Genomic DNA, 18,173 nt, shown 5'->3' with positions numbered 1-18,173 from the left:
ACACTCAGATACTCACCAACACGGCCTCCCTAATGCAGCCCTTAGCGTACCTCCTCTCAGGCAGATCCCAGGCAAACTCCCTCTGTTAGCCGCTCTGCTGTTCGCTGCTCAGCTGTTTCGCAGCCGACTGGCTGACTCCTCGTTCTTTTTGCTGATATAGACTAACACGGCTACTGCTCTGAAACCTGTTTTTATGAGTGAAGTATCCGAATATTTGGATGCTGGTATTTAAGGTGGTATTTAAAATTTAATGTATTGTTAAATTTATTAACCTTAATTTGGGATACTGCAGATTATGTACTATATTCATCGTATGCCTTTTTAAACAAAACATTGTTCTTTTGGATAATTTAAGCATTATAGCCAGATATATAAAAACTCTTTTTAACCTTTATACTAGATAATTTTAACATTTGCTGCCTAGAAATCTCTAATTTCATTTGCTTGTATTACATGTGTGAAGGGCCGATCTTGGGTCTTAATAAGAAGGCCAAGCAGCTGATTAATTCTGGGACTGCTTCTATATTCAAGCCAAAATCAAAAATACTTACAGATTAATCTGAATAAAGTAAAAACTGTATCTCTCTTCTTTAACAATTGAAGCAGACTACTTGCTCTGACATTTCCTGGGGAACAAAGTTGTACTGTTGGTATATGTTAGATGCCTAATCTGTCCAATTTAAAATGCCTGAGTATTTACCCTTGAAAAAAATCTGAAAAGTATCAGACAGTACCTTCATGGGCTAGGTGTTCCTGTTCTGCGGTCAGTCTTAACCTATAATATGCCCCCTTCATCCATTTTTGTTCATTTTGCTTATTTATTGCATCTACCAGTATGGCACCTTACATATGGCCAAATGACAGATGAATTAGCTGTATGCAAAGCACATAACCTTGTACCTCAGTTGATTAGGTAGAAGAGAATGTTGTTTTCCTGTCCCTCTTAGACGTTCAGCTATCTCTTTCTATGCCCCCAGCTACCCCAGGATTGGGAAACTAAGACTCCGATTCAGCAAAGTCCCATAGAAGTCAAAGCAGGATGTGGTTAAGTGCTTTTGTCTCAGAGCTTTGTGTTTGGAAAGCACTGTGTACATAAGAACGGCCATAACTGAGTCAGACCAAAGATCCATCTAGCCCAGTATCCCGTCTTCCGACAGTGGCCAGTGCCAGGTGCCCTAGAGGGAATGAACAGAACATTCCCAGCCTCTGGCAAACAGAGGCTAGGGACACCATCCCTGCTCATCCTGGCTAATAGCCGTCAGTGGACCTATCCTCCGTGAATTTATCTAGTTCTTTTTTGAACCCTGTTCTTTTTTGAACCCTGTTACAGTCTTGGCTTTCACAACATCTGTGTGCAAAGCACAAGGAGAGGGAAAATAACTCCCAAGGGGAGGACAAAAACAGTGGGTGGGATAATTTTGTTTTCAAGCTTTTAAGGTGAAACCAAAGATGCTCCATTAGTAGCTATCAGCAGTATTGAAGGGATTAGAAAGTGAGAAATGGTTTTTTTTTAAGATAAATTTATCATTCACAGAGAATTATTTAAACTTGTTTTCTGTCAAATTTGATGTTTTAAATAGTGATGCGTGGTCACACTGTTTTGTTTTATGATTTATGCTCTTTTTGTCTTCTAGATCAGCAGGCTCGCTTCCGAGAGCCAGTATTCTCCTACTCTGTTACTCAAACTCATTCACATCTGGAGCAAGAATTCCAGGTAAACTTTTCCTTTTGTGGAGAAGCAAGATGAATGCATAGTGTCTGCTGTGAATAACACACAACATGGAAAGAAAGATAGTCACACATTATTCCTCCTTGCAACCTCAAAGAAGTTATTGGGTACAAAATGGCTGCAAAGAGCAGTATTTTGATCAACATGTAAATTTCGTAGATTCCAAGGCCAGAAAGGATCATTGTGATCACTTAGTCTGACCTCCTGTGTAACCGAGGCCAGAGAACTTCCCCCAAATAATTCCTAGATCAGATCTTTTAGAAAAACATCCAGTCTTGATTTTGAAATGGTCAGTGATGGAGAATCCACCACAACCCTGGGTAAATTGTTCCATTGGTTAATTACCCTCACCATTAAAGAGGGTGATTTTACACTTCATTTAATGTTGTTTAGCTCTTTTTCATCATAGTTCACAAAGCCATGACAAAGGACGGTATCGTTATTCCTCTGTTACATATGGGGAAACTGAGGCTCAGAGTGGGGAACTGATTTGTGTAAGGTCTCTCAACAGTTCAGTGAGAGCACCTGTACTAGAATCCAGGTCTCCAGGCTCCCCAGTCTAGGGCTGTATCCACTGGACCCAGCAGCTGTGCTTGCTTTTCTTTTCCTCTTTTCTCTTTTCCTTTAGTACTGTACTTTCTTGTTATTGCTTAACAGTATTTTACATAGGGTATTGAGCCTGAGGGAAAAGTGTAGAATAGGGAATATACCAAATACCTGAATTCCAGCAACTCTATTTTAAGTGGTGGACTTCGATTTTCAGTTACATTTTTCTGAAAATGTAGGTAGAAACCTGGGCCTCAACCCTGCAGACATATATAGATGTGCTTAACTTAAAATGCATGAATAGTCCCATTACCAATTGACTTGTCAATGGGATTATTTGCATGCTTAAAGTTAAACATTTACCTAAGTGTTTGCAGGACTGGGGTCTTAATTCTGATTTATTTCCCCACGGAATAAACAGGGTATGAAATAACTATAGCTATGTTGTGTCAAGACCCCGGTGTATCTAGTCTATGAATCTAATGCTCCCTAATAAATGCAACTCCCGAACTTTCCAGTTTCTGGAGATTATTCTCTGTAATATCAGGCCATTTTCCCCACATATGAACAGCCAGGCAGGTTTGTAGCCAATATCTAGCTCAGATTTTGAGGGGAGAGGGATGAGTTAGTGGAAAGTGGTAGCCAATCCAGTTTTGAATAAAAACCTTGTGTCCTTCCCCTTTGAACTGTATTGGTTTGTTAATGTTCTGTAGTGTCCGCTAGATCCCTGTTTACTAGTCATTTACAGAATAACATGTGAGTATTGTATACCGCTCAGATATAGAACTAAAACAAGTCAGAAGGAATTGGCCTTTAGATATTTGGGGTGAAATCCTGGCTCTACTGAAGTCAGTAGGGCCCGGATTTCACCCCTGACTTTTAACTCCCTTTCGCACTCTCATTTGGTCCCATCACCATGGTATTTCAGTGCTTACCTCCAGATTTACCATTGTCAGAAATGAAGAATGTATTTTCTGTTTATGTACCAAAGTGGTCTTAGGTCGTAAGAATTTTTCCTTTTTAATGGTCTCCCCCAGAAGGTAGAAGAACATTTCTTTACCTTCAGTCTTTTTGTATGTAACTTTATGGAGGAAATGTTTGTAAAACTTTTATTTATTTTTTTAAAAAGTGAACTGTGAATTTTTCTTGTTCTGTGTCTGTTACTCAGATATTTCCCTTTGCTGGCCAAGCAGAGACCAGGGCACCCAGAATACGATACGCTGTTGAATGTCTTTGCTCTGCTGTCCACCAAGAATCTCTGTGAGGCGACAGCTGGTGTTGTGATGGATGTGGCTGACAACCTCCTCAATAGTCCAGATTTTGAACCCACAGACCTGGTTTCCAGCTTGACAGTGACTGACTGCGTTTGTTTAGAGTCTGACACCGATGGAATGACAGAAGGTATGAATGAATAGTAATCAGAATGATGAGGAACTCAACTGTAAGCATGAGTGTATGTTTTGGATCCCATTGGGATATTCTGCGCCTTTGGCAAGAATGCCTTTTTAGAAGGAAAATTCCCTGCTAAGGCTTGTCTTCCCTTAGTACGTTCATTCATCCCTGTGCAAACAAGTTCCATATTTGTGTGCTAGTCGCCAGGACCCAGAAAGGTTTATTCTCTGTTAAAGGGAAGGGGGAGAATGTTCATAGTAATGGGCGAACTCCGTTGGTTAAGTTATAACCCGGAGGGCAGCCTTGGCAATTAGGACAAGTGGCTTGCACAAACGTCCACTTAATTTTTTTCTTTAAAAATAAATTCACCCAGCCATACACTCACTGCAATTCATTTTAATTTGCACTCCCTTGCAATAAAGACTTGTAGTTCATCATCTTTACCCTTCGCCTGCACTTCCTTTAACATTGGTTAGCTCTTTTTCAGCGGTTGCTCTCAAAGCCATGACAAAGGAAGGCAGGGATTGTTAACCCCATGGTACAGATGAGGAAACTGAGGCTCAGAGTGCGGAATTGATTTGCACAAGGTCACACAACAGCTCACTGATGGAATCGGGATTAGAACCCAGTCTGGGGCTCTGTCCACTGGACTGGCTAAGCCCTTGTGTCACAGACTTGTTAGTGAACTAATGAGGAGGGGAGCTCTTGAGGTTTTTGTGTGTGTGTTGTAATAGCCTTCAGTCCCGTAGAATTTTAAACTCCTGCAGGGCTGATTTTCAGAGGCATTGAGCACTCGCAGCTCCCGCTGACTTCCTTTGGAGTGAAGGATGCTCAGCACTTCTGAACATCAGGTCTCCTAGTTCACCATTGTCCCCATGTTTGTGTAGGATTGGGTCTCTTCTTTTTGTTCTAAAACGCATTGGTAAGCAACTTGTATCCATTACAGAGTCCCCCAGCTTGGGTGCACGGTTAATTCTGCCTCACGTTCCTGCAGTACTTCAGTATCTCAGCAAAACCATGTTAAATGTGGAAAAGGTGAAAAAGAAAAAGTTCAGAGCTCAAGTCAGCAAAGAGCTCAACATTCTTTCCAGGTAAGTGATTCCTCACGGTTCAAAAGAGAGAAGCTTTGAAACAATGATCCCTCAGGATGGACTGCAAATATAGAATCAGTTACTTGGTCACAACGAATTTAAATTCAGAGCCATTTAAAACGTGTGAACTTATGTGTCACTCAACTTCCAGGTCACTGGTGGTCAGTTCCCATCACTGCTGACTGAACTTTAAAAGCGTCCGTAAGTGAAACTGGCACTGTGACAGAGTGTGTGTAGCCTAAGGCTGGCTCACCAATCTGTGCATTGACAAGTGTCCCCACAAGGAGATAATTGGTTAAGGACTGGATGATTAACCAGTTAACGAAGTGAATCAGCTCCTCAGTCTAGGAGACAAAGAGGGGCATGGGGAAGTCAGGAAGGAAGAGCCGGTGAGGCCCAGGAGCTCAGAGGATATGTCTACGCTGCAGTTAAAAAACACGATTGGGCCATGCCAGATGATTCAGGCTCATGGGACTGTTTAATTGCTGTGTAGACATTCGGGCTTGGGCTGGAGCCCAGGCTGTAGGATCCTGTGAAGTGGGAGGGTCCCAGAGCCCAGGCTGCAACCCGAACCCAAATGTCTACACATAAACAGTCCCTTAGCTCGAGCTCAATTCAGCTGGCACGGGCCAGCCGCGAGTGTCTCACTGCAGTGTAGACATACCCTGAGCGATGAGATCTCTCCCTTCTCTTGCTATGTGCCTTGGGAGAAGGTAAAAGCCTTTTGTTGTGGAGAAACAAGTACTTGAATAGCACACCAAGTAAAGCAGTTGGCATTGAACTTGCTGCTGGTTTGGATGAGGACTGTTTGCGGTGAGAATCCAGGGTGAGGGAGCCCCATCCTGTGACAGGCACTCTAGATATTAATACTATGAGCAATCTGAGACTGCTCCCCTTGCGGCTATAAAAATATTAAAGTGGTCAAAAGTGGCTGCAGCAGTCTGGTTTGCATGGATACAGCAAACTTGTATGTCGGGTTCTTTGTAACTCTCTTCCCAAAGTAGGAAACAAATCATGAATTTGCAGGGCAAACAGTTATACTGTGTTTCCAGAAAAGGAGAAATACAGATGTACATATCCACACAGGCACAGAGTGGATCCAGTTACCGAATCAAGACCTTTGTTCCCAGACGTAGAAAATTCAAAATCGTAGTCTGAGTTCAGATGTCAGCCTTGACTTTGAATTTCTTGCCTTTCGCCAATTTGTGTCTCAAACTTTATGTTTAAGTGTACTTTTAAATGACGAAGAACAATCAGTGAGGGCTGTAAAACAAGGGAGTCATTGGACTTTTTAATCCAGGCAGATAAGTTACCCAGGACTGATTGATTGTCTGTTGCACAACTTTGTGTTGAGGGCACTATTTAAATGTATTAAAATGATCAGAAAAAACCTTTATGGAAAATAGTTTAACATATCCACATTGTTTAGTTTTTTGTTCCTTTTAAAATTCAAAATACTAATGACTATTTAACAGGAGACATATGTTGTCCTCGTATGGCAACTCCTACCTGAGTGAAGGCAGAATTTGGCCCTCAGTGACATGCTAGGCATTAGTTTTAAAATTGACCCTTGTGCAATTTAAAATGGGCTGATCTGATTTTATTTGAATACTCTCTTTAAAAAATCTTCAGCTGATTCCTCGTGCTAAATTGCATCCTACTGTTAATGTAAATGTTTGAGGCCCTGATCCTGCCTCTGAGTGTATGGGTCTTAGGTCCACAGAGTCCTTTTGAAGTCAATGGCTCTATGTGAGTTCAAGGGTCCATTCACATGGATTCAAAGGCAGCATCAGGGCCTGAGCTTGTAACCCCTAAAAATACAGGTTCAGAACAGATGTGCTGACATAATTTTCTATTCTAGCACCAAAGCTTCACAGCTTTTATTGCAGCTCATGAAATCCCTGTTCACTTTGTATGGGTGAGTATGTGGATGCAAGATTAACCAATTAACCTTTTTTTAAAATAATGTAGGATCAGCAAGTTTATACAGGACAAGGGTCAGAGTTCTGTGCTCATCAGCCTCCTCCTCCCTTTCCTTCACCAGAGTAGCATTATGCAGGTAGGTGTTACTTCTTTCAGTGAAACATGTTTATCTTCTTTTGTAAATGGGATTATTTTTATGATGCATTTAAAAAATCTAGTAATTGCGTGCGAGTTATTGCAGTCATTCTTAACCATTTGAACTGGTGTAATAATAAAATCTATAGGGTATTTCTAGAATGCAACTCTTGGTGCCAGGTGCAAGACTACGATAACACCGTTTTTGGCCAGGAAAGGCCTTCTGTTGTATCCCCCTTTTATTCCCCACACAGGCTATTCCGTCATATTAAGCTGCCTTCCCCAGTAAAATCAGTCATAGTGGTTGTCTTGCAAGAGAAAACATAGCTGGGGTGGTTGTGCCCCCTCTTTTGCCAAGGGAAGATTTGCCGAAGTACCTCTGTGATTTCTAATGCTTTGACCAGTCTCACCACTGCGATGTAGTTTATTTCCCAAGTAGCAGGAGCCCATGAAACCCTCACACGTATTATTGCGACAGTTTTTGAGCTGCTGTGATCCATCAGTTGCAGCCACTGAAGAGCAATCTAAACACACACTGGAGTAGGTCTGACATTCCTTCAGGTATCCACCAATGGTGCATACGTACGTTGTGAGAGGAGAGATAAAAGTAACATAAGAAATAATAAGACATAACATAATAACATAAGACAGTCTAACTACATGCTGCTGTAACAAAGACTTCATTGCTCAGCTCTGCCAGTCCTACTTGCCTTTCATTTGAGTGTATAACATAAGAAATCACCATAGGCATGATTAGTCTAACCTGCTCACACTGTGTGATTAATAGCTAATTAAAACACTGAGTTATCTCTCCAGGTGCTTTTAGGAAATCTGTAATGAGGGAATTGATTTTCTGCTTCCAGTCACTAATTCTCATTTAATATTTGTAATGTGCATAATTCAAATCAAAAGCTTAAGATCACACTATGGCATTAGACACTTCTCAAGGAAACTAAATGATTTAACAATGCTCTTATGATTCTCGGACAATTGTCTCTTTCTTTCAGGATACAGAGATTGACATCTTGGTGACAGTGCAGAACTTGCTGAGGCATTGCTTAAACCCCACAAGCTTCCTTAAGCCTCTGGCAAAACTGTTTTCGGTTATCCAGAACAAATTATCTCGACAGACACTCTGTGTGGTTTTTCAGGTATTACATTTTTAAGTGCCTTTCCGTAATTTTCTTATCCTTCTAGTTCTGAAAGATAAGGAACAATCATAAGTAAATTCATCTGCATTGTTCCATATAGACTTATAGATCTTTAAATCTACATCAAGTTATATAATAAAAATAATTGAGCCTGACAGCTGTTAGTGAAGTAGAAAGACAGTTGTCTACATACTGTTTTGGCCTGCTGCATTCCGATTGATGTGCGAATCTGTTTAGATCTGTTGCATTTTAAACCAATCAAAGAGCACCTTATCAATAACGAATCCTCTGCATGTATGAGCAAAGCTGGATTTTGACTGCCTGAAGTAGATTCTATTTTTACTCTCCCATCCCCAGTGTGATAGGAATCACCTAAGCTGTTTTGCATGTTCCTGGAATGGCACACATTACATTTGTTTTCAGCAGGAAATCTGTGGAACATACAGCATAGATCCAGAAATTAGAAACGTGCACCTTTGAAATCCAAGGAGAGAGGCCCTGGTGTTAAAATGACAAAATGTCAGTTTCTCTCCTTCACACTCTCCTGTAATTTTTTAACCTACTTTCTAAAGGGGTCAAAATTAAGAGCCTGATTCTGCTCCAAATTGTAGTAGGAAGAGGCTCTAAAGTTCTAATATTTATTTGCTGCATATGATTTAACTAGTTTTGGTTTTAACTTTATTTTTTCTTTTTCTTTTCTTTTTTTTTAAAGACTTTATCTGATCTGGAAGGTGAATTGAAATACATTACGGAGGTAGTTAAGGTATGTACATTTTTCAATTTTTTTATTCAGTGTGTTGAATTATTTTTTAAAAAGTCTTCTAATGATTTGTTGTTCGTCTCTGTTAGTTGAATGCCTTTGATCAACGACATCTCGATGATATCAATTTTGATGTTCGCTTGTCAGCGTTCCAAGGAATCACTTCTCAGGTCAAAGAAATGCAAAGAGTGGACATCAACTTTCTTATTCCAGTTATGCATAACTGTTTCTACACCATACAGGTTAGTGGAAAGTTTCTCCTCTTGTGTTATCATAGGGTTTGTGTAATTAATGTTACTTTCCAGTTCTTTTGCTAGTTTTTGGTGCCAAGAAATAGCATCCATAAAATGGTTTCCTTTTCACAAAAGCCAAGATTTGAGACTTCCCTAGTGATGTCAATGCTGTGTTTTCTATGAATGTTCTGACATGCAAGCACAGTGCAGCAAGAGGAATACGAACTGCCTAACACTGGCCCATGGTGCCTCTTCAGCACAGAGCCAAGGACCTCTGTGATGAATCTGGGCTGCACAGCCACAGAGGCACACTGGGAATCTTGAAAATATGCTTTTCCCTCAGTGGCAGCTACAGGGGCCCCATTCTAACACTCAGTGAAGTCCAATGAGAGTCTTTCCATTGAGTTCAACAGGCCATTGGATCTGGCCCATAGCTTCTCCTGGGAAGGGGATAGAAAGTTTTGTATAACTTCTGGATCCGTGGTGGGCTTTGTTATAATATTTCAAATGGTACCACCCAGCCTAGAGTTGTGGAGAGTAGATGTTCTCTCTGTTACAGCTCTCTGAAACAGATGTGTTGGGGTGGAGGAGGGGGAGAGTAGTAATCAAGTGTTGAAGCTGTAGCTCATGGTGAAATATGGAGGTTCAGTCATTCATTGAGGTGTTGTTTCTAGACTTACGTGATATGATCTTTTTACCGTCTCAGTTAGGGGACATGTCTTTAAGTGACAGTGCCAGCCTGTGCTTGACCAGTATTATCCACCGGATAGCAGAAATCAACCACACGGAAGATGAATACAAAGAAATAATCCAGCACACTCTCCTGCTGTCTCTGAGAAAAGGACTGAAGAGCAAGACTGAGGTAAGCACTTGAGGTCATAATGATTATCCCCTGGTTATGCTGATGATTAGGGCCTACCAAATTTATGGTCCATTTTGATCAATTTCACGGCCAGAGGGTTTTAAAATTGGTCAGTTTCACATTTTCAGCTGTTTTCATCTGAAATTTCAGGATGTTGTAACTCTGGGGGTCTGAACCCAAAAGGTACGTGGAGGTGGGTCTGATCTCCCTCCCCTCCCACCCCCCAGCAGCCCTGCAGGGGAAGAACAAGACCTGTCCCTCCCCAGCCCAGCAGGGACTCAGAGCTAGGAGTCCGCTGGCTGGGGCACTTCTAGCAGCAGGGGGAGATCGGACCCACCTCCATAAGCCACCTCCAGGGCTGCTGCCCAGCACTGGGGCTTCCTCAGCAGGGGGCTGCACTCGGAGGTGGGTCTGATCTCCCTCCAAGAGCGGCTGTGCAAGGAAAGGACAAGTTCTGTCCCTCTCCAACCTGGCGGGGACGTGCAGCTAGGTTCCCTCTGCTGGGGCGATCCCAGCAGCAAGTGGGAGATCAGATTTCACAAGGAAGGGCTTATTTCGTGGTCCATGACACGTTTTTTGCGGCTGTGAAATTGATAGGGCTGTGCTGATGATATTAGAATCCATGAGTCATTTGATCATCTTTACCATTGTAAGGGCAAACAGGAGTGGTTTAATGCACAGAAAATTTATTCTTGGATTTAAATCTTTAAAAAACAATAATAAAAAACCAGCCCACCCTCTTTTCTGTATTTCCCTGCTTAGCTTAGCTTTCCTCTAGGTAGCCCTCTGGGGCAGGAATTTTCTTAATTTTTGTGTACATTGCATAAAACTAAACAATCTGTACTAAACAAATAATAAAAGGCATGACTGTGTCAAACATGTTTGTAAGTAGCACTGACATTACTAGCTGTTCTACACCAGGGATTGCTGCATTTCCTATCAACACTAATCTTTGGTCACTTGCTGTTTGTAGAACATTCAACAAGACTATACTTCGTTACTTTCCTGCTTGATTCGAACTTTTCCAAAGCACCCAGAGTTTCAAGACTTGGTCCAGCTAACTGACTGTCATGATCCTGAGGTGGATTTCTTTGAGAACATGAAACATATTCAGGTAAAGCACAGCGTGCTCCTTTTCCATTGTAAAATATTAGCATTTGTTCAGGAGTAAAATTTGCAAAAGTGACTTAGGCTTATAAAGGCACTGGGCGCTTAACCCAGAATTCCAGTGGGCGGCGGGAACTGTGGGACAGCTACCCACAGTGCACCGCTCCGACATTCGATGCTAGCCTTGGTACTGTGGACGCACTCCGCCGAATTCACGTGCTTTAGTGGGGACACAGAAGACCGAATGTATAAAATAGCTTCTGAAAATTCGGACAGAATAATTTTGAAATAATTTTGTACTGTAGAAGTACCCTTAGGTTCACAACTACTTCTGAAAATGGGACTGGGTGCCTTAGTTACTTCAGTGATTAATTGTTTTATCTCAACTCTCTTTTATAAATCTCAGTAAAGTTTGTATTTACATACAATTGTTCATACATTAGTTACAGTATCTTGTATTGTCTGTATATGTACTCTCCATCATTTGGCTAAAAGGAGTGATCTCTTCAGTATTCATTAGTAAAATGTCATAGATTCTGATGTTCTTATTTCTTAGCAGCCCCATGTTCCTGACTGTAACTCAGTCTTGCTTTGTCCCTTCTTAACAGTATGAATAAAACCAGTGAGGGTTTGTTGTACAAACACTGTCCATGTATGATTGTATTGAATACATTGATTAATAGTCTTTGAAAATATTTTAGCATGCATGTAGGGCCTGACTTGAATGGGCATTGGATCAGGTCTTGAATTTCCTAATCTCTGCTGCATCTCTTCATTCTTTTTTAAATATACCCATCTGGAAGCTTCGATTTCCCCTTTTTGCTTAGAATAAATATGTGACATACAGTATTCCTTTTCAGAGAGAGCTTTTCTTACATCCCTAGCTACATGCTGCCTATGTTGTCTAAATTTCCCTTCTCACATAATTTCTCATCCATTTTTCCCCCATTATAATCAATTACCTTCTCTTGTCTGATGCTTTGAGGATGCCATAAGCCACTGTTTGTGATTTATTTACTGAATTGTGACATTCATAAAGGAGCAAAGCTAGAGAAGGTTCAGAGATGGAGGGGGGAAAATGTAACCCTTCGATAGAAATGATGACATATTTATTTAATTGTGTTTAAGCTTTTGGCACTCTTACAATTGCTACATCAAAAATTATTAAACCCAAATGTTCTGTTGTTAAATGTTCATGAATTTGCTAATCTCTCCCAGATCCACAGAAGAGCTCGAGCCTTAAAGAAATTGGCGAAGCAGCTAACTGAAGACAAAATCGTACTGTCCTCCAAATCTCTGCAGAACTACATCATGCCTTATGCAACTACGACAATTTTTGATGAGAAAATGCTTAAGGTAGGTTTTTAACATAAAGCTAATTTAATACCAATGTATCCATCTTTGTCACATTGTTCTGCCTACAGTACTTGTCACCTTAAAAGGGTGACAGATGTGGAGTATTTTGCTTTTTAGATGACAGCACTGTGCCTCTTTCCATTGGTGAAGGAGGATTAAGAAGGCACAGATGCAGCTAGGATCCAGTCCTGTCAGATGCGAAGCACTTCCTGCATCTTAGAGAATTTGGTCCCTTTATTACTTTCCTTGCTTTCTATGTTGCTAATTTCCTGTCATACAGATGATTAATTTACGAAGTGGTGTGAGTGGAAACTTTTCCCTCTGTCTCCAAAATTCCCAGAAGCTCCATTGCAGAGAGCTTGTCATATTAGATTCTCAAGGAGACTGTATGCACCTGGTATGGAGTGTGTACAGAGAGAGAGGTAGGTATGACATCAATAAAAAGCTCAGATCATCCAAAGTCAGCAGCAATTTTGTAATTGAAATAGACAACATGAAGCATGATGACATCTAGTCTGTCATTCTTGTTTAAAAGATTATTTCTTGTACAAAATATATGAAACAAAACTACTTTTAGGGCCAGGGTTACATAGACTCACAACACTATGTCGGATTGATATTTAGAAAGCCAGAGGTGGTTTTTTTTGTTTGTTTGTTTGTTTGTTTGTTTTTAAAGAGTTGTTCTGTATTGCCTGAGAGATTTCAGTGTTCTAGAGATAAACAGCAAAGGATCCAGCAGGGAATCACAACAAGCAAATAGGATTTGTTCAATTTTTGTAATGTGAGAAATCCTCTTTGGCCCGGACACTGAAAATGCTTTCATGTGTTTTTCTTTACACAAGTGGTCCTGTTGTCTTTGATGGGATTACTCATGTGATCAAAGTTTAATACGTGGATAAGTATTTGCAGGATTGGCACCTTAGAAATCAATTTCGTAATCCGTTCTGTGACTATCTGATTCATTTTCAGGGACCTGGGAAAATCTGAAAGAGTTAAAAAGAAATCCCCCATATATTGACTTTGTTTATTTTAGTCCCGTGTTTCATTGATTTAAATACATTTTATATCTTGTTTAAAATACATTAATCGTGATGATTTTTTTGTTTGTGTTTCGGCAGCATGAAAATATGGTAACGGCTTCAGTTGAAGTTGTAGGCGCTGTTTGCAGGCGTCTCTCTTGGTCAGCATATATGTACCATTTAAAACATTTCATACACGTTTTGCAAACTGGACAGATGAATCAAAAACTGGCTGTCAGGTACAGTAATGCTTGTTTTCAGTGCTCACTGTCATGCTACAAATAAAAATTCAGCATGTTAATGGATGGTTTTAGGATTTTAGTGTTGTCACTGTTTTGGGGCAACTGCACTCTCAGTTGGAGTCCTGTAACTGAAAATCAGTTGGAAAAAAAAAATCCCCAAAAAAGTGGCTTCAAGGTTTTTTGACCCATGATCAGTCTAAACATCCTTTTCCTTATATGAAAAGAACTGACCTTTTATTCAATCTGTTGTCTGACAGCTTGTTAGTGACTGTGCTAGAAGCTTTTCATTTTGACCATGAAACCCTTGAAAAGCAACTTGAGACTCTTCAGAATGAAGGTGAGTTTTCAGATTCCTAGTGATGGAACCTCACATGCTAGTTGCTCATAGTCTAGATACTTAAAGTTTTCGGAGTAGCAGCCATGTTAGTCTGTATCCGCAAAAAGAAAAGGAGGACTTGTGGCACCTTAGAGACTAAGAAATTTATTTGAGCATAAGCTTTCGTGAGCATCCGATGAAGTGAGCTGTAGCTCACAAAAGCTTATGCTCAAATAAATTTCTTAGTCTCTAAGGTGCCACAAGTCCTCCTTTTTAAAGTTTTCTATCACTTTATACCTCAGGTTTATACCTCAGGTTAGCTCCTTCAGGCTTTTAAGATATACTAATTGGAAGGCCTGTTTTGACTAATCTAGTCTCTTTGTCTGTCTTCATAATTATCACTGGACTTGGGGCTTCCACAGGCCAAAATAGCCTTGGCATAACTTAGACTGGGCTAAGGGATGCTCTGACTTACACTGACTGGAGCAGCTGTCTTGCAGGGATTGCTTTGCTGGCCAAAGATTGGGTAGAGTGCTGTGTGCTCCACCCTGCCCCTACTGAAGCTACAGTGAAGGAACTTGTGTTTGTAGCATATTCACATTTGTGGTTATCTATTTAGTGACTTTGGGGCTTTTCTGGAAGTGGTGTGGGGACATCTCACATGCTGCCTCCACGTGGTCTGTGATTTGATTTTGCCTGACAGATGCAGAGGCCATGGATGCTGAGGAAGCAGCAGAGAATGAAGCCATGGAATTGGAGCAGAGTGAGGGGGAGGAGGAGGCTGAGGGAGACAAGAGCAAGAACCTGCCTGAGGACAGTGAGAAGCAGGGGGATCCTGCACTGATTCAGCATGAACAGGCAGGCACCGGAGAATCTGAGGAGACCCAGAAAGCCACAAAATCCATTTCTTCCCTTCCCAGAAATAAGGAGGAGCTGGAGTGTCTGATTGAACACATTCAAGGAACAGTAACTGGCAGCATCTTGCCCAAATTACACAGGTGTCTTGCCGCAAAGGTGCGTGTTCAGCATTGAAAAGATGGTCTGTAAATATACGTGGCTGTAAGTGACTCTTGTGCTGGTGCCAAGAGCCAGGCTGAAGTGTACTATCCAGAGAACAGGTACAGCATGTGCAGGAGAATGGCAAATTGCCTAGACTCATTACTTCAACCCTTGACCTGGAAAGAGGCCATATCGAAGCATGAGAGAGTGTTCACTCTCCTTTGCATGTCATTGGGATTGATGACAAGCCCTTATAGAATCATAGAATATCAGGATTGGAAGGGACCTCAGGACGGGGAGGGATAACTCAGTGGTTTGAGCATTGGCCTGCTAAACCCAGGGTTGTGAGTTCTATCCTTGAGGGGGGCCATTTAGGGGTCTGGGGCAGAAATTGGGGACTGGTCCTGCTTTGAGCAGGGGGTTGGACTAGATGACCTCCTGAGGTCCCTTCCAAGCCTGATATTCTATGATCTAGCCCAACCCCCTGCTCAAAGCAGGACCAATCCCCAGCTTTTGCCCCAGATCCCTAAATGGCCCCCTCAAGGATTGAACTCACAACTCTGGGTTTAGCAGGCCAATGCTCAAACCACTGAGCTATCCCTCCCCCTTCAATTCACCTCGGTTGTGACACATTCACCTGCCTGCTATGGATGGGTTTGGAACCACTTATTTCATGCAGGCCTCTCAACGGCCCTCGACTGATTGTCAACACCCAGTTTAGTTTCAGTGTTATAGATGCAGAAAAAAGATGGTCCAGTGTTTAGGGTGCTCGCCAGAGACCTGGGTTCAGTTCCCTGTCCGCGAGACTTCTAGTATGGGCTTGGGAAAGTCACTTAGTTTCTCCGTGCCTCCGTTCTGTAAAATGGGGATTCTCTGCCTCATGGGGGTGTTCGGAGGATCAGTATATTGCATACTGTGAGGTGCCTGGTAAAGGGCCCCATATAGGAACCTAAGACAGATGGGTTTAGCTCGGCGGTTCTCAACGCGCTGCCTGCGGGCTACAAGCGACACAGTTAGCACACAGCTGTGGCCCTGCTGTGTGCTAAAGTTTGCAGGGCCCACAAGGCAGGATCTGGAGTCGCCGGGGCTGCCCTGCCCTTCTCTGTCCCATGTGGCGGGATCCAGGGCTGCTGGGCGTGATGGTGACCAGGGCTGCCCTGCCCATTGCAGCTGGGTCCGGGGCTGCCCTGCCTTGCTGCATGGTGGGGTCCAGGGCTTCCCTGCCTCCCAGCCCTGCAGTGGGGTCTACTCCTGGCCCCACTCTGTGGAAGGGCCTCTTCTGGGCAGGGACAGGCGCTGGGCATAGGGGTGGGGTGGGGTGGGGTGCCCACAGTGGTTCTCAACCTGCAGCCCAGGTAACATATATGTGGCCCACAATGATAATTAGGTTGAGAACCTCTGGTTTAGCTAAGCACTGTGTTCTTTTCATTCTAACAGTTGTAATGTTGAACACTGAAGTATACAGTTGAAGTTCTCTAGTGTGTACTTGTACAGCACTGGCTCTCCATGTGCATATTCTCCCTATTTCCCTTTTGTCCCACTCTGCTGCATTTGGGAACATGGGGAGAGCCCAGGAGCTAGGGATTCTTCCCAGCGGGAACACGGAAAAAAGCACAAGTTCATTCAAATGCACTGAATCAGTTTGTGAGGGAAACTCCACTCTAAACAGTGTGTCACTGTAACAGAGTCCCCTGATAAACAGTTTCCAAAGGACATAGTCTATGAAGTGCTCTGGGGTCCTTCAGGATGGATACGGTGTTAGGCACATATACAATAACGTTTGTTAAGAGGTAATTACTGGACTGTCCAGCTTACTTAAGACTTTAAAATGCAGTCAGCCTGCTCTTCATGGGATTAAGAACTGGGTACTTGAAAAAGTTGTTCATTTGCATCACCAGTGTAGTGTTAAAAGGGATCTGCCCCATGTTCCAGGTGAAAAGAGATGAGGAACACAAGCTTGTGAAATCCAAGGCTGTGAACGATGAAGAGGTGGTTCGGGTGCCATTAGCGTTTGCCATGGTCAAGGTGATGCAGTCTCTCCCACAAGAGGTCATGGAAGCTAACCTGCCAAGGTATGGGGGCAGAGTCGCTCCTCAAATGTCCGTTATTGCGCTAAAAGATTAAGGGCCAGATTTTTAAAAGCCTGCATTTTTGCATCTGGCTAAAGCCAGGCTCGAGAGAAAAGGTCCTTAAAACACCTTGCAATTTTTTTTACAAACATATATTTTCACAGTGTCTTTGGGTTTAATGTTGATGCCCTTTGGCCTTTGACTTTTTCCTTATATAGGGTCCAGCTACATGTGAAAAGTGCTTGATAAATCCTTAAGTAGTAATCAGAACTGTGGGGTGAAGCATTAAGAGGTGACAGAGCTGGGGGTTAGAAACTGGACTCTCAGTCCTGTAATTTAGCCACCTTTCCTCTCGTACAATAGTACCATTTGAGGATGATACATTTGTGTGTGATACACACATGGTCTTAAGGCCATATGTGAAAACAAGAGGGCCTCAGTGCCTGGTTTTGAGGATAGCTCAACTATTCCCTATGTAAAACTGTCAGAGAAAATCAATTTAAATTGGCCTGGAAAGCAGCCAGGACAATTAGTGTAGTGTTTGGTTCTGTGCTGGTTTGTGACTGTGCTGAGCTGTTGATCTCTGGTTCCAGCATTCTTCTGAAAGTCTGCTCGCTTCTGAGGAACCGGGCGCAGGAAATCCGGGACATCGCACGCAACACCCTCACCAAAATCATGGAGGCTTTAGGAGCACGGTACCTGCAGTATGTCTTAAGAGAGATGCAGTCGATACTAATCCATGGCTACCAGGTAATCCCATGGTTCTTCCTCTTGTTCTCTGTAGCTTTTTATAATTAAGAACATAAGAATGGTCATACTGGGTCAGACCAAAGGTCCATCTAGCCCAGTATCCTGTCGTCCCACAGTGGCCAGTGCCGGGTGCTTTAGAGGGAATGAACAGAACAGATAATCATCAACGATCCATCCCCTGTCACCCATTCCCAGCTTCTGGCAAACAGACGCTAGGGACACTGCAGAGCATGGTTTTGCTGGGAGTAGACTTCAATGGAAAATTAGAACCAGGATTTTTACTTGGCTTTGTGCTGTGGAAAAATAACGTAGTATTAATTTGTAGTACAGTAGTGGTTGCAGGCCCCAACTGAGAATCAGTCCTCATTGTGCTAGGCACTGCACAGACATAAAGGCAGTCCTGGAAGATAGGCAAGATGGGGAAAGGCAGTGATATTGTCCCCAATTTACAGAAGGGTTAAGGGTGAAATCCTGACCCAACTGAAGTTTTCCC

At 42.3% G+C, this 18,173-nt stretch overlaps 1 protein-coding gene across 3 annotated transcripts in view; it reads left to right on the top strand.

Moving 5' to 3' along the window:
* Positions 1-18,173, top strand: part of UTP20 (UTP20 small subunit processome component) — an 82,169-nt gene that overhangs the window by 39,854 nt on the left and 24,142 nt on the right. For 2 of the 3 annotated variants that reach the window (XM_073327391.1, XM_073327389.1), the window contains exons 29-43: positions 1,635-1,714; positions 3,444-3,676; positions 4,614-4,758; positions 6,730-6,817; positions 7,824-7,967; positions 8,680-8,730; positions 8,817-8,969; positions 9,667-9,822; positions 10,796-10,936; positions 12,148-12,285; positions 13,404-13,543; positions 13,804-13,883; positions 14,566-14,876; positions 16,794-16,933; positions 17,524-17,680. In XM_073327391.1, the coding sequence (XP_073183492.1) occupies positions 1,635-1,714; positions 3,444-3,676; positions 4,614-4,758; positions 6,730-6,817; positions 7,824-7,967; positions 8,680-8,730; positions 8,817-8,969; positions 9,667-9,822; positions 10,796-10,936; positions 12,148-12,285; positions 13,404-13,543; positions 13,804-13,883; positions 14,566-14,876; positions 16,794-16,933; positions 17,524-17,680 (2,157 nt within the window). The remainder of the gene's footprint in view (positions 1-1,634; positions 1,715-3,443; positions 3,677-4,613; positions 4,759-6,729; positions 6,818-7,823; positions 7,968-8,679; positions 8,731-8,816; positions 8,970-9,666; positions 9,823-10,795; positions 10,937-12,147; positions 12,286-13,403; positions 13,544-13,803; positions 13,884-14,565; positions 14,877-16,793; positions 16,934-17,523; positions 17,681-18,173) is intronic. The other variant, XM_073327390.1, reaches the window with a different exon arrangement.

This window comes from Lepidochelys kempii, chromosome 1 (genome assembly GCF_965140265.1).
Source record: "Lepidochelys kempii isolate rLepKem1 chromosome 1, rLepKem1.hap2, whole genome shotgun sequence".
In the NCBI taxonomy this organism is placed as follows: domain Eukaryota; kingdom Metazoa; phylum Chordata; order Testudines; family Cheloniidae; genus Lepidochelys; species Lepidochelys kempii.
This window is presented reverse-complemented; position numbering and strand designations above follow the sequence as displayed.